Source organism: Ischnura elegans, chromosome 4 (assembly GCF_921293095.1).
Source record: "Ischnura elegans chromosome 4, ioIscEleg1.1, whole genome shotgun sequence".
Classification (NCBI taxonomy): Eukaryota; Metazoa; Arthropoda; class Insecta; order Odonata; family Coenagrionidae; genus Ischnura; species Ischnura elegans.
The window spans coordinates 14,809,642-14,826,251 of record NC_060249.1 but is presented as its reverse complement, the minus strand read 5'-3'; the positions used below and the strand labels follow the sequence as shown (position 1 = coordinate 14,826,251).

General features: G+C 38.8%; 1 protein-coding gene across 2 annotated transcripts in view; it reads left to right on the top strand.

Moving 5' to 3' along the window:
* Positions 1-16,610, top strand: part of LOC124157077 (girdin) — a 62,290-nt gene that overhangs the window by 18,895 nt on the left and 26,785 nt on the right. For both annotated transcript variants that reach the window (XM_046531552.1, XM_046531551.1), the window contains exons 12-15: positions 1,122-1,331; positions 2,091-2,197; positions 6,718-6,951; positions 10,756-10,945. In XM_046531552.1, the coding sequence (XP_046387508.1) occupies positions 1,122-1,331; positions 2,091-2,197; positions 6,718-6,951; positions 10,756-10,945 (741 nt within the window). The remainder of the gene's footprint in view (positions 1-1,121; positions 1,332-2,090; positions 2,198-6,717; positions 6,952-10,755; positions 10,946-16,610) is intronic.

Below are 16,610 nucleotides of genomic sequence, written 5' to 3'. Positions count from 1 at the left end.
TTTAATTCCATTGGGTTTATCCACACAAGTCATTTAAGTTTTTAAATTACAGAAAAGACCTTTAAGGCTCATGGGTTCCCCTTCCAGACCTATCTGTGCTAACCTTAACATTCTTCTCTTCCGTTTTGAGTACTTCTTGTTTAATGTAATATTAAAAAAAGTGCCAAATTCTCTTTAAATTCTAACTTTAACAGGTATGAGACTCATTATTTTAAACATCTCCATGAAAGCCAAGTTCGAACTAGTGCAGAACTAGCTCTGATCCCAAAGAAATGGGCATAAATTTATTTAAAAAATTGTCTAATCATGTAAAAAAATGACATCATTTAGTGCCTTTAAGTATTATGTTCACTGTTCTCTCACGTAAAATTGTTTTACTCTGTGAATTAATATCTTTATGGTTAATAAACGCAATGTTAGTTTTCCTTATCAATATAACATATACAGTAGAACCTCCCCTTTATGAACGTCTAATGAATGAAGTGACGCCATTTTACAAACTACTCTTGTGGTCCCTTTCGTATGTGTAAGGATAGTTATGTAAAATAACCTCTGTTTTGTGATACCTCCATTTTATTGTTTTACAAAGGGCCTACCTTGTCCTTTGGAGTGATATCACCTTGTTTTATGAAGACTTGTAGTTGAATGTCATTTGTTCATTGCAATGCAGGGAGCTGCCCCGTCAGAAAAAAAAGTTCATGGCAACATTTTCAACCAGAGCGACAAAACTCGGTCTCAATTTCCTTCCGTCCCTGCATGCAGCAAGCGTGGTCAAACAGGTTTGGTTCTGATCCTTACTCAGTAAGGATTGCAAGGGGACTAGCCTTGAAATTTTTGAAGGCATGACGTCTCTACTTTGATGATTATTAACCATGCAATGGGCATTCCTTTCTATTTTCAAGGTCCTGGTTTGATAAATATTTTATGCATATAAATTCCAAGCAGAATTGGGCAGAATAGACTTCCATTGGCAAAGTATTTCCATTGTGCAGGCTTTGATATTGACCTGTGTAATATTATGTGGAAATGTCATCTTTGCACTGACTTAGTCATTTCCATATCTTATATGTATCATGTTATAATGTGACCTTCAGACAAATAAACCATTGTTATTATTACAGCTGTTGCAGGCGAAGCTTGACGGGAGAGACCAGAGCTTGCGGGAGCTCCGCTCTGAAAACCAGCGTCTGACAGACGAGATTCGCAAGCTGCAGGCGGAGGAGGAGAGGAGGGGGGAGGAGGTGCAGAAGGCACGGGACAAGGTGGCCAGCCTCCAAAGGGAGGTGACTGCTTTGCTACGAGAGATCTCCAATCTCAAAGAAGACCTTGAGGTACCCATCCAATTCTCTGTACAAAAATAAGCTGGAACGCGAATTTAAAAACCTAGTTTTGTGTTCATATATATGTTAATAATGTTAATGCACTTTGTATCGCTCCTTATAAAACAAAACATTTGCAAAATTCAATCATTTTTGACCTCAAAATGTAAAATACGTAATTACACCTTTGCATTCATCATGTAAAACATTATCGAGTCATGTGCACAAAATGTTTTTCACATTTTAACCTGCTGTCTCATGTACATTCATTAGTACAATTACAAAGTTTCAAAGGAAATGATGCGTGTAGCACATAATAATAAAAACATTAAGTCGCCAGCTCTAAATAAAAGAAACGCTTATGAAGAACACTGACTCAGGAAAAAATATCTGGAGCTTTTGAAGCACATGGATTCTTTCTCAATGAGTAGGAGAAGACTGTCATTTGTACACGTAAATGTACCTTGTAAAATGGCCAGTAGAGGAGATGAGTGCCAACTTAGCACGTGTTTATGCATACAGAGCTATTACAGGTCAGGATAATCTGTGGAAAGTGTGGGGATTTGAACAGGGAAACTAGGGAGACACCGGGGAATCTCATTTGTGGTATCTGGGAAAATAACCTAATGTCATGGGAAGCAAATATTAGCTGCTGTGTTTTTGTCTGCTCATTGTAAATGATAATATGTAATGATATGAAGGCTATCTCTTGAGTAACTTGTGTGAATGTTGCTTTGACAATGTCTCTCCTCTTGATTGCATGGACAAAAGGCCAAAGAGGTGTCTGTGGAGCAGCTGGTCTGTCAGGGTGAGGAGAGGGAAGATCAGATGCAGGAGATGACTCGCAAGATAGAGGACATGCAAGCCCTGGTCAACAGGTTCGTTCATCCCTACCACCTCTCACCCACTCCTCTTTTGTTGATGATATGATAAGGCTTTTATGCAAAATTGTATTGCCTCAAAGTGGGTTGGGACTGGGTGTTTTCACCTAGTTTCTTTAATCTTTACTTAATTTTGAAGTCACCCATTTTCTCTGTTTCTTATGATTTTGATTGTTGGTATGATTGAACTTTTCTTAAGAAAGTCAAAATTCAGCTATACCTCATGGGATGATTCCTTTGTTTTGTCGGTACTGATATGGGTTCATTCAGTCACAATTCACTCTGTTTTGGCTCTAAATCAAGTTGAATCAAAAAAGGAATGACAATGGCAGGTTCCACAATTTATGATCTTGTATGGTCTGATGATGATACCATGTATTCGAAACCGGTCGCAGTATTTATTAAATTGTGGAACCTGCCATTGTCTTTCCTTTTTTCGATTCATCATGACGGAGTTCCATCATGTTTCGCCTGACATGGTTGAATTTCTAAATCAAGTGTTTCATTTTTATCACTTAATTTCCAAAAGCTATGACTGATTTTCCTTACGATGTTATGAAAATAACCTTAAATAACACATGAAGTTATCTCACTGGTTATTGGATTCAAAGGGTGACTCTTTTTAAATATGAAATGTAAATTTTGTTCCAAAAAATTTTTCTAACTGGGCTATGTGAAAATTATTTTGGTACTGATCTTTTTCTTTTTGGTTCCAATTCTGGTTCTAAGCTCTACAACCAGTCAAACCGAGAACCAAAGAATGGAACCAACTCATCCTTCATTGCAATGTATTTATGGGTTGTGTACGTATGGGCATTCTCAGGAACTGTTATTTAGGGACTACTTTTATTGATATTTTTTATTGATATGCCTCAGCCACACTGTGAATCTTCCTAAGACCACTGTGCCTACCCTATTGCCACTTCTGGAATGATCCTCTTCCAGGTGACAAGTGTGGATGGTTGCCCATGGGATGCAATGCTTGCGTATGAAACTCAAGGGGAAAATGTGTATTTTTCCCATTGTTTAATTTTTTCATGGGCGAAGCATACATTAAAAACATCTCTTTGCTTTGCCTTGGACTCCATTAATTTAAATGCTTACTTCCCCACCCAAGTCATTTCATTCCTTCAATTATGCAGATGGACATTTTGAGCAACGCAATACGTTGTTTGAAGCTTGCACACTGAAGAAATGAATTACAGTAAAACTTCGATTTTACGCACTTTGATTTTACATCTAGTCTCGTTTTTACGCAGCCCAGCTCAGCCGGAAAGCATAGGGAATTGAAATGGTGAAACTTCGATTTTACATCTTTTCTTGATTTTACGCAGTTTTTCGATTTTGCGCAGCATAACCCCCACCCCAAATAGGCTGCTAATTTTGATTTTATGCAGTTGTCTCTCGGCTTGTTTTGAAAATCCTGGCTGGAGCAATATGAAGTTATTTTATTTATTCGTCTCAATGAGTTGCAAAAACGAATACAGGAATGGTTGAAATGACGTCGTGCTGTTGAGCGCGAAACTAGAAACATCGCGAATCTAATTATTGCTTTCCCCTGCGCCCTCTCAGTAATATTTCAGGCTCCATTAGGAACGCGAATATCGCTCTTAGTTCAATCAGTTTGCCGTAGAAGGATATCTAAACCTAAAACATACGGCAATCGCCGTGTATGCGTAACTACTTTTGATTAAGACAGATGATCGCCGGAGATGTTAACCTTTCGTTTATTATTCGACTTATTGATCAACGCTGTTTATAACATATTTATTGTAATTACAGTAGATGGTCGTTAATCCGGAATTATGAACTACGGAATATCTATCCCTAACGGAAGGTTTTCTAGAATTTTGCCAACTCTATATTTTCCGTCGCCCCAGCGAAATATAACGGCAAAATGAGCCATTAAAAATCCTGCTGTGCCAAAATTTTAGCTTCCAAGGTGATCCAAAAAAGATATTCGAACTTCTAGTATGGGCGTAAGTCAATGGTGATTCAACACGATGGTAAAAGCAGCATGCGTTGTCTCATTCTGCGGGCTAACCCCACAACTTTGGGACGAATCGAGGCGAGGGAAAGTTGCTTGCGCGGCGCGCTCATCAGAACTGACTCAACTTGAATCTCATTGTCAGTGGGTTTAAATGCAACATGGTTGGAACTTGGATAGCTATTAGCTTAACTCTGCTTGGTGGCAAGCATTTATTTTTAACGGAATGGGAGTTAATATCCTCGGAGAATAACTCACGTCGTCAATCGTCATGTAATCATTGTAGTCAAATTCAAGATGTGAATGATAAGGCTGTCCCTTTAAACTCAGGAATGGCTTAGCACCATTATATCGAAGTACAAAAAGTGTCCGATGTTGTTTTCAGATATGGGGAGGCAAATATTACGTGAAGATGAGTCACACGGCTTGTGAGTTGAAGGTCCCGGTGCTGAATTCGGGGAAGAATGCCGACGGAGAAGCTATACCCGGTAGATTCAATCTACTAATGCTAAAATTTCATAGGAAAATGCTTTATTAATGCGCAGAAATTATAAAGAGGGAAATTTGTTCCGGACTATTAATCATTTTTTATTCATCACTGGCGGCATGACGGCAGTTGCGCAGTTATTTAAATACAGTGGAACCTCGTTAAAGCGAGTACGGGCTATAGCGACACCCCCGCTATTACGAGAGATAGCCGAAGCACCGTCAATTGACCCTATAATAATGGGGTTAATTTGGATGACTATCCTCAGATATCTCATTTCTTCAATCTCCAATCTTTGTTTGTCTGCAGGTGGTTAAACGGATTTCCTGAAAACTGCTTTTTATGAGAATAGTTTCGAAAATTAGCTTATCTGCGAGCAGTTAGTGTCACCATTCCAAAATTTCTCCTGGGTAACAGAAGTAATCTTAGTGCCAGAAATGCTAGCAATTCAACCATGTTGTTCAACCATGGGAAACATTGTTCAGGAATGCAACGTTGTTTCTCTTAAGGTAACACGTCATCTGTGGTATTGCTTGTGAGTGAATAAGATAATTAGGCTTCATTTTCTTGCCTCCAAATGAGTAGTTGAATCCATGATATCTGACGTCATTGAAAAGGATTTCATGCTCTTTTACCGTAAAATCTCACATATGAGACTTTTTCTGGTTCCAGTTCTGGCTTTAATCAGAACTGTATTAAAGTGTATGACTAAGCGTTCTAAAAATAATGAGCAAGTGTTATCCTGAAAACTTACTCATCCTCAATACCAACTCTTGATTTTACACACTTTGATTTTACACAGTGCCCATATTTCGGTCCCTCCAACTGTGTAAAATCAAAGTTTTACTGTATAGCTAAATTAACTATCACTACTTAATACACTTGGGCATAATTAATAGTTAATCATGTAATTGTTGAATATATCCCTGGGACTACTTGTATAATATTTTGTAAGTGTATATGTCATAAGGGGAATGAATCAATGAAATGAAAGATTCGGCTTTCCACCTCTTTTTGGCCGGTAACACAGGCTTCATACCAGTCTGAGAGATTAGGGAAATATTTAGGAAATTAGATGATGTTCAGGGAAAAACTTCAGATGTGCAACAGAAAGATGAAAATAGTGGTTGATCACGTTAGCAACTAAGGAGGTTGCAGAAAAAAGGGCAATGGATGATCAGATTGATGCAGTAACTGCAAGCTTATAATAAATCACATTTTTGTAATGTTTTCTGCGATTTTCAATAATCTCAGGTTTTAGTAAATACTGCCTAGATTTTGCATTTTGTTTTGTTTTGGATTTTGACTGAAATATGTCATATTCCAGGAGTAAATAAGATTTTATGTTACAATATATCATGCAGCATTTTTTGGTAAAATTCCTAAACACTTGTGCTTTTCCATTGATGTAAAGCCAAGGAAATAACAAAAAAAACGAGCGTGATGTGCCCGCTCCCAGCAGGCTTCCCCTGCTCTTTTCAATGCAGGTCCACAGGGGGATAGGCGCGTTTTTAATTTTAAAATGTAGAAAAAAAAGACAGGGTCTTATGTACAAATTTAATTGGAATGTTCATGTATAAATTGAGGTCAGAGGACCTCTTTAAACACAACATTGGAAGTAATTACACTATCCTCTGTTAAACGCATATGATGACTTATACTTACGTATCAACAGGAGACTTAAATGTGGAATCAGCCGCATTTTGATAAAAGTTATTTAAAGAATGTGAGATAATGTTGCAAATGAACAAATGTATCAGTTTGTGCGCCGTTAATGTCAGGAATATTTACAGTTTTTTTTTAATTATTTAAAAACCAATTTTAGGAAACAATAGCAATATTTAGGAAGTAAGATATGCCGTCGCATGTTCTTTGATAAATTCTGTTAATTTTGGTACTTCATTTGTAGAGTTTGGTTGCGTATAAGTTGAGAAAAAGGTATCTATACAGTAGAAATAACAAAAAAATGGTTGAAAGTGTGGGAAAAGAGAGGGAAATGGAGAGTTGGTGTGAGTACTATAACCCTCGATTCTGTCTCGTCAGGCTTCAGGATGTTGAACGTGAAGTGGCCGAATCTCAGCGAAAGGCATTGGAAGACCAGGAAGCCCTTGTCACTCTTCAGGGCGATCTGGTGCAGGAGAAAACCAAGCGGCAGATATTCCACAATTTACTGACTCAGGTGGAATGTGCCCTGTCTAAGATAGGAGTGGAAATGCCGTGGAATCTGGCCGAAGTGGAAGTCGGCTCGTCAGTGGACCCTGATCTTCTCATTGACAGGTACATCTACATCTACATCTACAAATTACCCTGCGAGCCACCTCTAGGGTGTTTGGCAGGGGGTGATCAATCACCAGCATGCAGCATGCATTTGGACTCCCACATGCACACCACACCGTCCAAGAAACGTCCCGTATAATAACAAACTATACTACTATATGCTGTTAGAAATAGAATATAGAATAGAAATTCAGAAACATGCAGTAAGTTTTACATAGGTTAGTAGGCTACACTACAAGTCATGCAATCTATTTACGCGTTCTATTGCTGCCGTTATAATCTCTTATTGATCGTGGAAAAAATGACATTCGGAATCTGTCTGTTCTGCAATCTATCTCTCTTATTTTATTTATATGATCTGATCTTCCGTAGTACGTTGGCGTCCGCAAGATATGGTTAACTTCGTCAGAAAAGACACTGCTCTTGAATTTATCTAAAAGGTTTAGTCTATTTTTCAATCTACGGTCCGACAGAGATTCCCATCCGAGTTTATCTAAGAGATCAGTTACACTAACAAGACTATCGTAACGACCTTTCACATACCTGGCAGCTCTTCTTTGCACGCGTTCTAACTCTGTTATTAAGCCTTTTTCATGAGGGTCCCAAACACTGGCAGCGTATTCCAAATGTGGTCTAACGAGGGAAAAGTAGCTAATTTCTCTCACTTTGTCGTCGCACTTTCCTAATATTCTTTTGACAAAACCCATTTTACGATTAGCTTGACCGGTTATTTCTCGAATATGTTTATTCCACGATAGATCATTATTGAGTCTAACCCCTAGATATTTCACAGATTCAACTGCCTTTAACTGCGCGCCCCGAATGACATAGTTACGCTGTAGGGAGTTATTCTTCTTCCAGAAATTCATTACGACGCATTTTTCCAAATTTAATTCTAACTGCCAAGCATCGCACCAAGCTTGGATAGCAGCAAGGTAAGCAGGTATTGCCCCTCTCCTCATTGTTTTAACTAGGGATGGGTCGAATAGCAGATTTCTCGAATTCGAATATCGAATTCGAATATCAAATCATTGCTCGAATATTCGAATACCTCGAATTTCGAATACCTCGAATACTAAACGATGAATGCAGGAATGTTTGACTGGGTCGCCTATGCAGCAGGAAACCCAAGATTATGGCGAGTAATTGTGATTTCCTTTAAAGGATTCAAACAGGAATTTAGCTGATTGATGGAATATTTTAATTTTATGTAAACAATAGGGTAGTTTCCTTCATTAAAGAAAACGAAAGGCATTGATTGTGATTCGGTACCCCCCATTAGTGTATTAATATGTAATATACAAATTATTTGGTTATAGAAATACCGGTTTATACGAATGGCAATGGTCAATTTTATCCTCATTTGAAAAAGGCCAGATTGGCGCCCATGCGATGCCACTCCACGTGACGTCACAGTGACCTAGTTTCTATATGAGTAGATAGGAGTTTTACATCGTCTGATATTAGAAATGCATTCATGAGGCACAGGGCTCAGGGAAACATGGCCTTAATAAACACCTATTAACACTGCCTAAGGTCGGAAAGTTTCCTTCGTTTGATGAGGTATTAATAATCCTTATTTAAGCCAACCGCTACCAGCTAGCATGGTACTCAGCTACCTGCTAGCATCCTGCGTCGTATCAGTGCTCAGAACCTCGCCCCAAGATCACCTCACTCGCGGCAACGGGAAGCAGAACAATGTCACGCGGAGTTTTTCCCGGCATTCATACTTACCCGTCGCGTTTTCGCGTGCTTGAAATTTTTCACTTTTCATTTAATCGCCAAAAATAGATATCGTCTAAAAAAATCTAAAAGCGTTAAATACGTACTCCAGGAGTAATAATCTTTCGATTTAGGCAATAAAAAAATAATAGGAAACCACCCTATTTGAGCATTGCGCCAAAATGCTAAGCCTCCTTCGTATTTCTTTGTCTTTCCGGCATTTATTTTCCTGCGTAAAATGCTTCAATAAACTCAGAAATATGTCGTGTTTGGTCTTATTCTTTTTTAAATTACGCGCACATTACTAATATTTCAATCCAATAAAAGTGTAATATCAATTGCCGAAAGTCATTGTTAGACAACTTTTGGGCTAGTAGATCACTCATGCAGCAGTTGACCTCCATAAATGGGGAACTTCGAAACAGGTAAGCAAAAAAAGGCCAGTGGGTGAGTAGAGGGGGGAAGGGCGTGAGACACGTTTTTATTGTTCTCGTGTAATTTGATTTTTTTTCGAAGCTAAGGTCTTCGTAATACGATCTCTGCGCGAGCTGGGACCTTTTGTTTGATTTCGGAGAAGAGGAAATCGTCGGAGGGGGTGGGGCGAACGCTGAATGGAGGGCGATTGCAGATCGTGGGAAATGCGCCAATGTCACTATCCCACGGCCCTGAGTGTCTCCCTATGGTAGTTTCATCTCCTGGGGAAGATTCAAAAGTGCCTGTCGTTATTAGCCACAAAGTGCACATGGTAAACACCTCGTCTCATTTTTATCAAAAGATGGATGCGGGAAAATGGTCAGTGGGGGAGAAAGAGTGAAGGGTGAAACGCGATTCCATTATTTTCCGGTAACTTGATATTTTTTCGAAGCTAAGGTCTTCGTAATACGATCCCTACACGAGCTGGGACCTTTTGTTTGATTTCGGAGACGAGGAAATCGTCAGATTGGGTGGGGTGAATGCTGAATGGAGGGGGATAGCGGATCGTGGGAAATGCGCGAATGTTGCTATCCCACGTCATTTAGGTTCTCCTGATGGGGGACATCTGGGATTTTCGGATTTTTTTCATCCGATCAATTTCAGTTCCCCACGTCGAACTCTTTTCACTGCTCTACCGCTCTAACCCTCGAATTTGATGTAGGTCGTCAGCTTGCCTAAAACGGCGCTGCATGCACTAAACGACTAGAGTTCTCTTAATTTTTCCGAGTCAACTACCAACGACGTGCAAGCGGGTGTATGACGCGAAATTAAAAGTATTCGAGGTATTCGAGACGGTATATTTGGCATAACTATTCGAGATCTCGAATATCGAATACTTTCTAGTATTCGAGGTATTCGAGTATTCGCGGATACTATTCGCGCATCTCTAGTTTTAACCAATCATGGGTCAGTTACACTTTTTTGTCGGTTCCATCTCTGGTTTGGTTCCTGTGTCATCAATTCTCAGTCCCAGTTTATAATCAAGTGTATCATTTTCATTGCTTACCTTTCAAAAAATGTTACTCATTTTCGTTGGCATTAGGAAAATGCCCGAAAGAACACTTTGAGTCATGTAACACATGATTGGTATCTTAACATCACTCATTTGAATATGTTTAATCAGAGTTTTCAACCCTAATTAAAAAGCCTGTAATTGCCATTAAATTTTTGTGTCTGTAAAAATTTTGGGAAATGTGAGTTAAAACTGAAAAAGTGTGTAAAAAATTGAAGGAGTTAGTCAATTTTTTTCACTGTTCCTGCAGTTGCAATTGAAAGCTCCCCCCTCCCAACCATCAAGTCTGACCCTGGGAAAAAAATTAGCACTTCTCTTTCAGGTATACACTATTTATCTTTAAAATACCTTATCAAAGTCATTTTCAAGTGAAAATTGAGATGTTAAAAATGGGACAGTTTGGCTGATTGATTTTTTAAAAAAATTTCACTTAAACCTTCTCCTTTAAAGTTATGAATTGTTATATACTGTATATACAACTGTTGGATTCCTGATAGTCTAATTATTAATGTGCCTCAATATAGAGTAGTGTACTTATTGATATCTAGGAAAATGCACATTTTATCAATATCTTTCTGTAATATTTACTCCAAAAGGATAAAATGCAGTGAAGAGATGCAGCGGATTGTGAAGGAGCTGTTGCCTCCTGTTGAGGCCTCTGAAGGCAGTGTGGAGTCCAGTGGTGACGTTGGCACGCCAGTGAATGGGGACGATTGTGGAGGAGACTCAGCTGGGGGACCTCTGCTGGAGGCCAGTGCGGAGAAAGTGATTAAGCTGGAGGAGGAAGTAAGCCATTCCCTCTTGCTTTTTTTTTAGCTCCGTAGTATTTTGCATAGTTTGATACATTGCCACAGAGACCCGCTGATTCCCAGTAAGATCATACATGCTCCTCTGAGAAACCTTTTCGACCTTTGAAAGTCTGCATCAGCATACTTCTGTGCAAGCCACCTCAATAGGTGTGAGGTGGGGGATTTAAAAAGCCCTTGATTTATTGCATTGTAAAATATTTTTACTAGAATATCAAGTTACTTGCATATGTGCAATTGTAATCATGGCCCAAGGATATGGCATATTAACTTTATAGTGCCATCCTCCGTAAACTGGTACACTCAAAGAAAGCCAGGGATTTTTGACCAATTTGTACCATTATAATCAGCCTTTTATTAAAATTTGATGAAGAATGTGTCAAAGCTATTTTTTTTTATGTCACATTTAAAATATTCTCCAATGTTGTTATTTCTTCTGTAAAACTTGGGAATAATATTTAATTTCAAGACTTATTGAAAATCACCCAGCCGATTGATCAGCCTGTTGTATTGCTGTACGATTTTTTTACTATCTACTAGAGATGGGCCGAATAGCAGATTTCTCGAATTCGAATATCGAATTCGAATATTAAATCATTGCTCGAATATTCGAATACCTCGAATTTCGAATACCTCGAATTTCGAATACCTCGAATACTAAATGATGAATGCTGGAATGTTTGACTCGGTTGCTTATGCAGCAGGCAACACAAGATTTTGGGGAGTAATTTTGATTTCCTTTAAATGATTCGAACAGGAATTTAGCTGATTAATGAATATTTTAATTTTATGGAAACAATTGGGCATATAATTAATTCAACTAATATCGCTTTACCCCCACTTCTGCTGCCAAGTGCTAGCTGACAATCTGAGGCATTTTGCAAAATATGTACAAGCTCTTTTCCACCGCATTTTCTTCAATTATTTTCAGTCCATCTTTGGGAGTTCTCACGAGATAAGAAGATGAATTTGAATTGCTATCAGGGAGAAACCAAATATTCTGAGAAAATATCCCTTTGTCTGGGACTGTAACAATAAAGATTTATCGCACCACTCATTAATTGTAACTTGATATATGCGTTCGGAAAAAAATACCTCATCAACTTCCGAGAAGCTCTGCTGCTCATATCGAGTTTCGCCAGAATGCTAAGTCTCCGTCGTATTTTGACATTTATTTCTTTGCGTAAAATGCTTAAATAAACTCAGAAATACGTCGTGTTTGGTCTTATTCTTTTTGAAATTACGCGCACATTACTAATATTTCAATTCAATAAAGGTGTAACATCAATTGACGAAAGTCATTCTTAGACACCTTTTGTGCTAATAGATGACTCATGCAGCGGTTGACCTCCACGGAAATGGGGAACTTCGAAGCTGGTAGGAAAAAAAAGGTCAGTGGGGGAGAAAAGGGAGGGCCGGAAACACGTTTCTATTGTTCTCGTGTAACTTGGTATTTTTTCGAAGCTAAGGTCTTCGTAATATGATCCCTGCGGGAGCTGTGACCTTTTTTTTATTTCGAAGAAGAGGAAAGCCTCAGAGGTCTAGTGCTGAATGGAGAGGGATACCGGATCTTGGGAAATGTGCTAATGTAAGTATCCCACGGTACTGACACAGCAGTTGACCTCCAGAAATGGGGAACTTCGAAGCAGGTAGCCAGAAAAAGGTCAGTGGGTGAGAAAAGGGGGGAGGGCCTGAAACACGTTTTTATTGTTCTCGTAACTCGATATTTTTTTCGAAGCAGGGGTCTCTGTAATGCGATCCCTGCGCGAGCTGGGACCTTTTGTTTGATTTTGGAGAAGAGGAAAGCGTCAGAGTGGGTGAGGCGAGTGCTGAATGGAGGGGGATAGCGGATCGTGGGAAATGCCCTGAGGTTGCTATCCCACAGTACTGAGGTTCTCCTGGTGGGGGGAATCGGGGATTTTCGCATTTTTTCACCCGACCATTTTCGGTTCCCCTCGTTGAACTCTTTTCACCGCTAAAATCCACGAATTTGATGTAATTCGTCAACTTGAGTAAAGCGGCGCTGCGAGCACTAAATAACTAGAGTTCTCTACATTTTTCCGAGTAAACTACCAACGACGTGCGTGCGACAGTGTATGACGCGAAATTCAAAGTATTCGAGGTATTCGAGGCGGTACTTTTCGCATAACTATTCGAAACCTCGAATATCGAATACTTTCTAATATTCGAGGTATTCGAATATTCGCGGATACTATTCGCACATCTCTACTATCTACCCTAACTTTTAAAAGTAATTATGTCGATCAAGGCTCTGTAAATTATATACCGCAGACTTCCGATTATCTGGCTGTGGTTTATCCGGGTTGCAGATTATCTGCGCATGATTTTCACTCTTGCTCAATTTTTTCCGCGATCTTTATAAAAAAAATCGGACACAAAATCATCGGAATTACGGCATAAATGCTAGGATACTTGGGACTTATTATTTCCGTTAGAATCTCCTTCGTAAAACAGAAGCTATCACGTGCTGGCTGCATTCATGGGAGCACCGTGTTCCTGTTTTCCAAGCCTCGCAGTGCACTACCGCGCTCCTTGATCACGGATACATGTCGCGCAGCATTTTCAACCCGGGCACCTTATGCGAGATGCGACTACGTGACGTGGTGCCTGACAGTGTAGTTTCCGACGCTGATCAGTGGTTTTGAAGAATTTGTGCAAACCACTTTTCTGTATCCGTGATCACAAAGCCACGGATGTGTGGTATTCGAAACCAAGCCTTAAATGGAGCATTAATAATACGAGTGCAACCATGTTATCGCCACTAAAAAGATAACGAACTGGCAAAGAAACCTCTCAACGAGTCTGGAAAGAACTCTTTAATAACAGAATAACTTAATAAATAAATAAAATATTGTTTTTTTTACATATATTATGAGCATTACAAGACATTTAAGTGAAAGTTTGGGTTATCCGTGTTTTCCGATTATTCATGCCGTCTCTCCCCATCATTAGCCATTAGCACTGAAGGAGCAAGTGACTTTGTACGCAGTCACGCGCACGGGTGCAAAGTTAAATACACCAAAGGATGAAGTTCGCCATGAAAAAATATTTGACTTAGCCGGGATTCGAACCCGGATCTCCCGATTGCCGGTCAGGCGTGCTACCAGTTACACCACCAAGCCATCTTCTCAGAGCGAACTTCGGGATGGGTTTTACCGAACAAGATCTTGTTTTTTTTTTGTTTTTTTTTTTCTTGTTCAAGATTTTCTTGTTCGGTAAAACCCATCCCGAAGTTCGCTCTGAGAAGATGGCTTGGTGGTGTAACTGGTAGCACGCCTGACCGGCAATCGGGAGATCCGGGTTCGAATCCCGGCTAAGTCAAATATTTTTTCATGGCGAACTTCATCCTTTGGTGTATTTAAATTAGCCATTAGGATAATCGGGAGTGTACGAATAAGAATAAGGCGCTAACTGAAGAGTTCATATGATGATAGCTTGTGGTAAAAGGCACTCTTTATTTTGTCTAAATGAGAGGTCAAACCATCTACTAAGATAGAAAGTCTTTGAACATTTCGGCGAAATTCATTCTAGTGAAGTGGTAGTGGGTTGAGCTCAGCCCTGCACTGAAGTGTCGTGTGTGCCACTCATTGGACAAGGTTCCCACTCAACCGTGAAAACCTTAAAACCGTGAATAAGCCGTGAATTTTGTCTACTGTGAAAAAACCTGGAAATTGCCGTGAAATTGGTCGTAAAACCTTAAAAACTTCTCAAACTTGATTTTAGATCTACAATTGACGGATCAAAAGAACAATAGGTCAGTCACTCCCAGATACTGTCCACACATTTACTGTATATCTCCGAATATAGTCCCCCCTTTTTTTCCAAAAATGGCCGAGGAAAAGTAAGGGGGGGGACTATAATAGAGTGTAATCCAATTTAGCATACTAAAGGTGACCATCAAATTATAAATAACGGCATAATGGCTAATTTTCTCGTAGTCTTTCTATTTGAGTATATTTATGAGGATTATAATCAAAGATATGAATAAATACTGCCACGTTTTACCGGAAATTAAGACAATTTTTGCTACAAATGTTGTAAAGATACGATTCTTCCGATTCAAATAGCATATCGAATACGCGTTTTCACGGAATCCATCGGGTAGCCATTAATTTTTCTTGGAAAAGTATTGTTAGAATAATTCAATCGACACTGATCACTTTATGACGCAAAACCATAAATAATTAAAATCAAAACTAAACACACACTATCACACTAATCGAACACTAGAATTGAATCAATAGTATATGTACCCGTCGCTCATTTAATAGTAACACGATTTAAATCATTGCGAAAAATAAACAGATAAAGTAAACCTTTCGTGACGATTTTGCATTTCATTGCGGCCGTAGCTACTTTATGTCCATGTGCCCGTGCGGTTCGTGTTTACAACCACTGCCTTTACCGCCTTCACAGAACAAGAATGCGCAATAGTTATGCATTTGTTTCTGAAAAGGCGCAATAATCAATGGCTTTAAACGAGAAGCGCCGGCATTACTGCATTTGATCGAAATCCAGCGACTCAGCATCGAAAGTGCGATCAATTTATGGAGGAATATCTTCAATTCGCCAGGGTAAGTAGGATCGATAAATTACGTCACATAATATTTCGCAATTATTTCCGCGATATTTTCTTCATTAAAAATAATTTTACGTTCAACAGTGAGGTGATGGATCAAGTAGAAAGATGAGGATCAATCCTGCGGCAGATTAGAAGCCATCAAAGACGGAGTTTCGATGCCAATTTAAAAATAGCCGTTGCAGAATGCGCCGTAAATCATAGTATTCATATGGCGGCTGAAAAATTTGGCGTGGAAAGAAAGTCTTTGGAAAGATTGCAAAGCGCTAATACATCGCGGAAGTCATTTCGGGGGTCTCGATGCGGCAGATTCATAGAATTAGAGGAAAATATCGTCGAATTTGTGCGCAAATGCAAAGCAGAAACTCCTTGCGTAACTTATGCAATGATTCGCAATGAGGCATTGAAAATTGATAACATATTTTTTCAGTGTTTATGTTTGGTGGAAAAAGTTTATTTCTTAATTTTATTACTTTGATGTTTGTAAGTCCTGTAGTTTAATTATTTTGCTTAGCAGGCATTAGATGGCAATATTTTTATAATATTTATAATTTATTTAACACAATTTTATTTAGATTTCCTAAAATCTTCTAGTCACTTGGATTTGACATGACTTGATGGGTGTGTTACACTGGGTCTAAGGAAGTTTCAGGGCCAAATGCAATACTCTTTATGGGCTTTATGTTAAAGCTTATATATTTACATCGTTTGTAGTCATTTGGAAATCAAAAATATTAATAATTTGTGAGTGTTTAAAAAAATACAATAGCCTTGGATAGTTGAAAAATTTTCTCATTACTTCATTACATCTGGTTAAGGAACTATAAATTACTGATACATGCAATGGATAACAACATATTTTAGGAATAGTTATTTTGTTGTGATGGAAAATGTGTGAACAGATTTGTTCTTATTATTCACAGAAAAAAATAGTTTTTATTGACTCTAGAATCTTAACTTGCTAACCACAGAAAAACTGCCTTCCTTTGCATTTTAAAATTTTTCCCAAAACTGGGGTCTCAAAATTAGGGGGGGGACTATATTC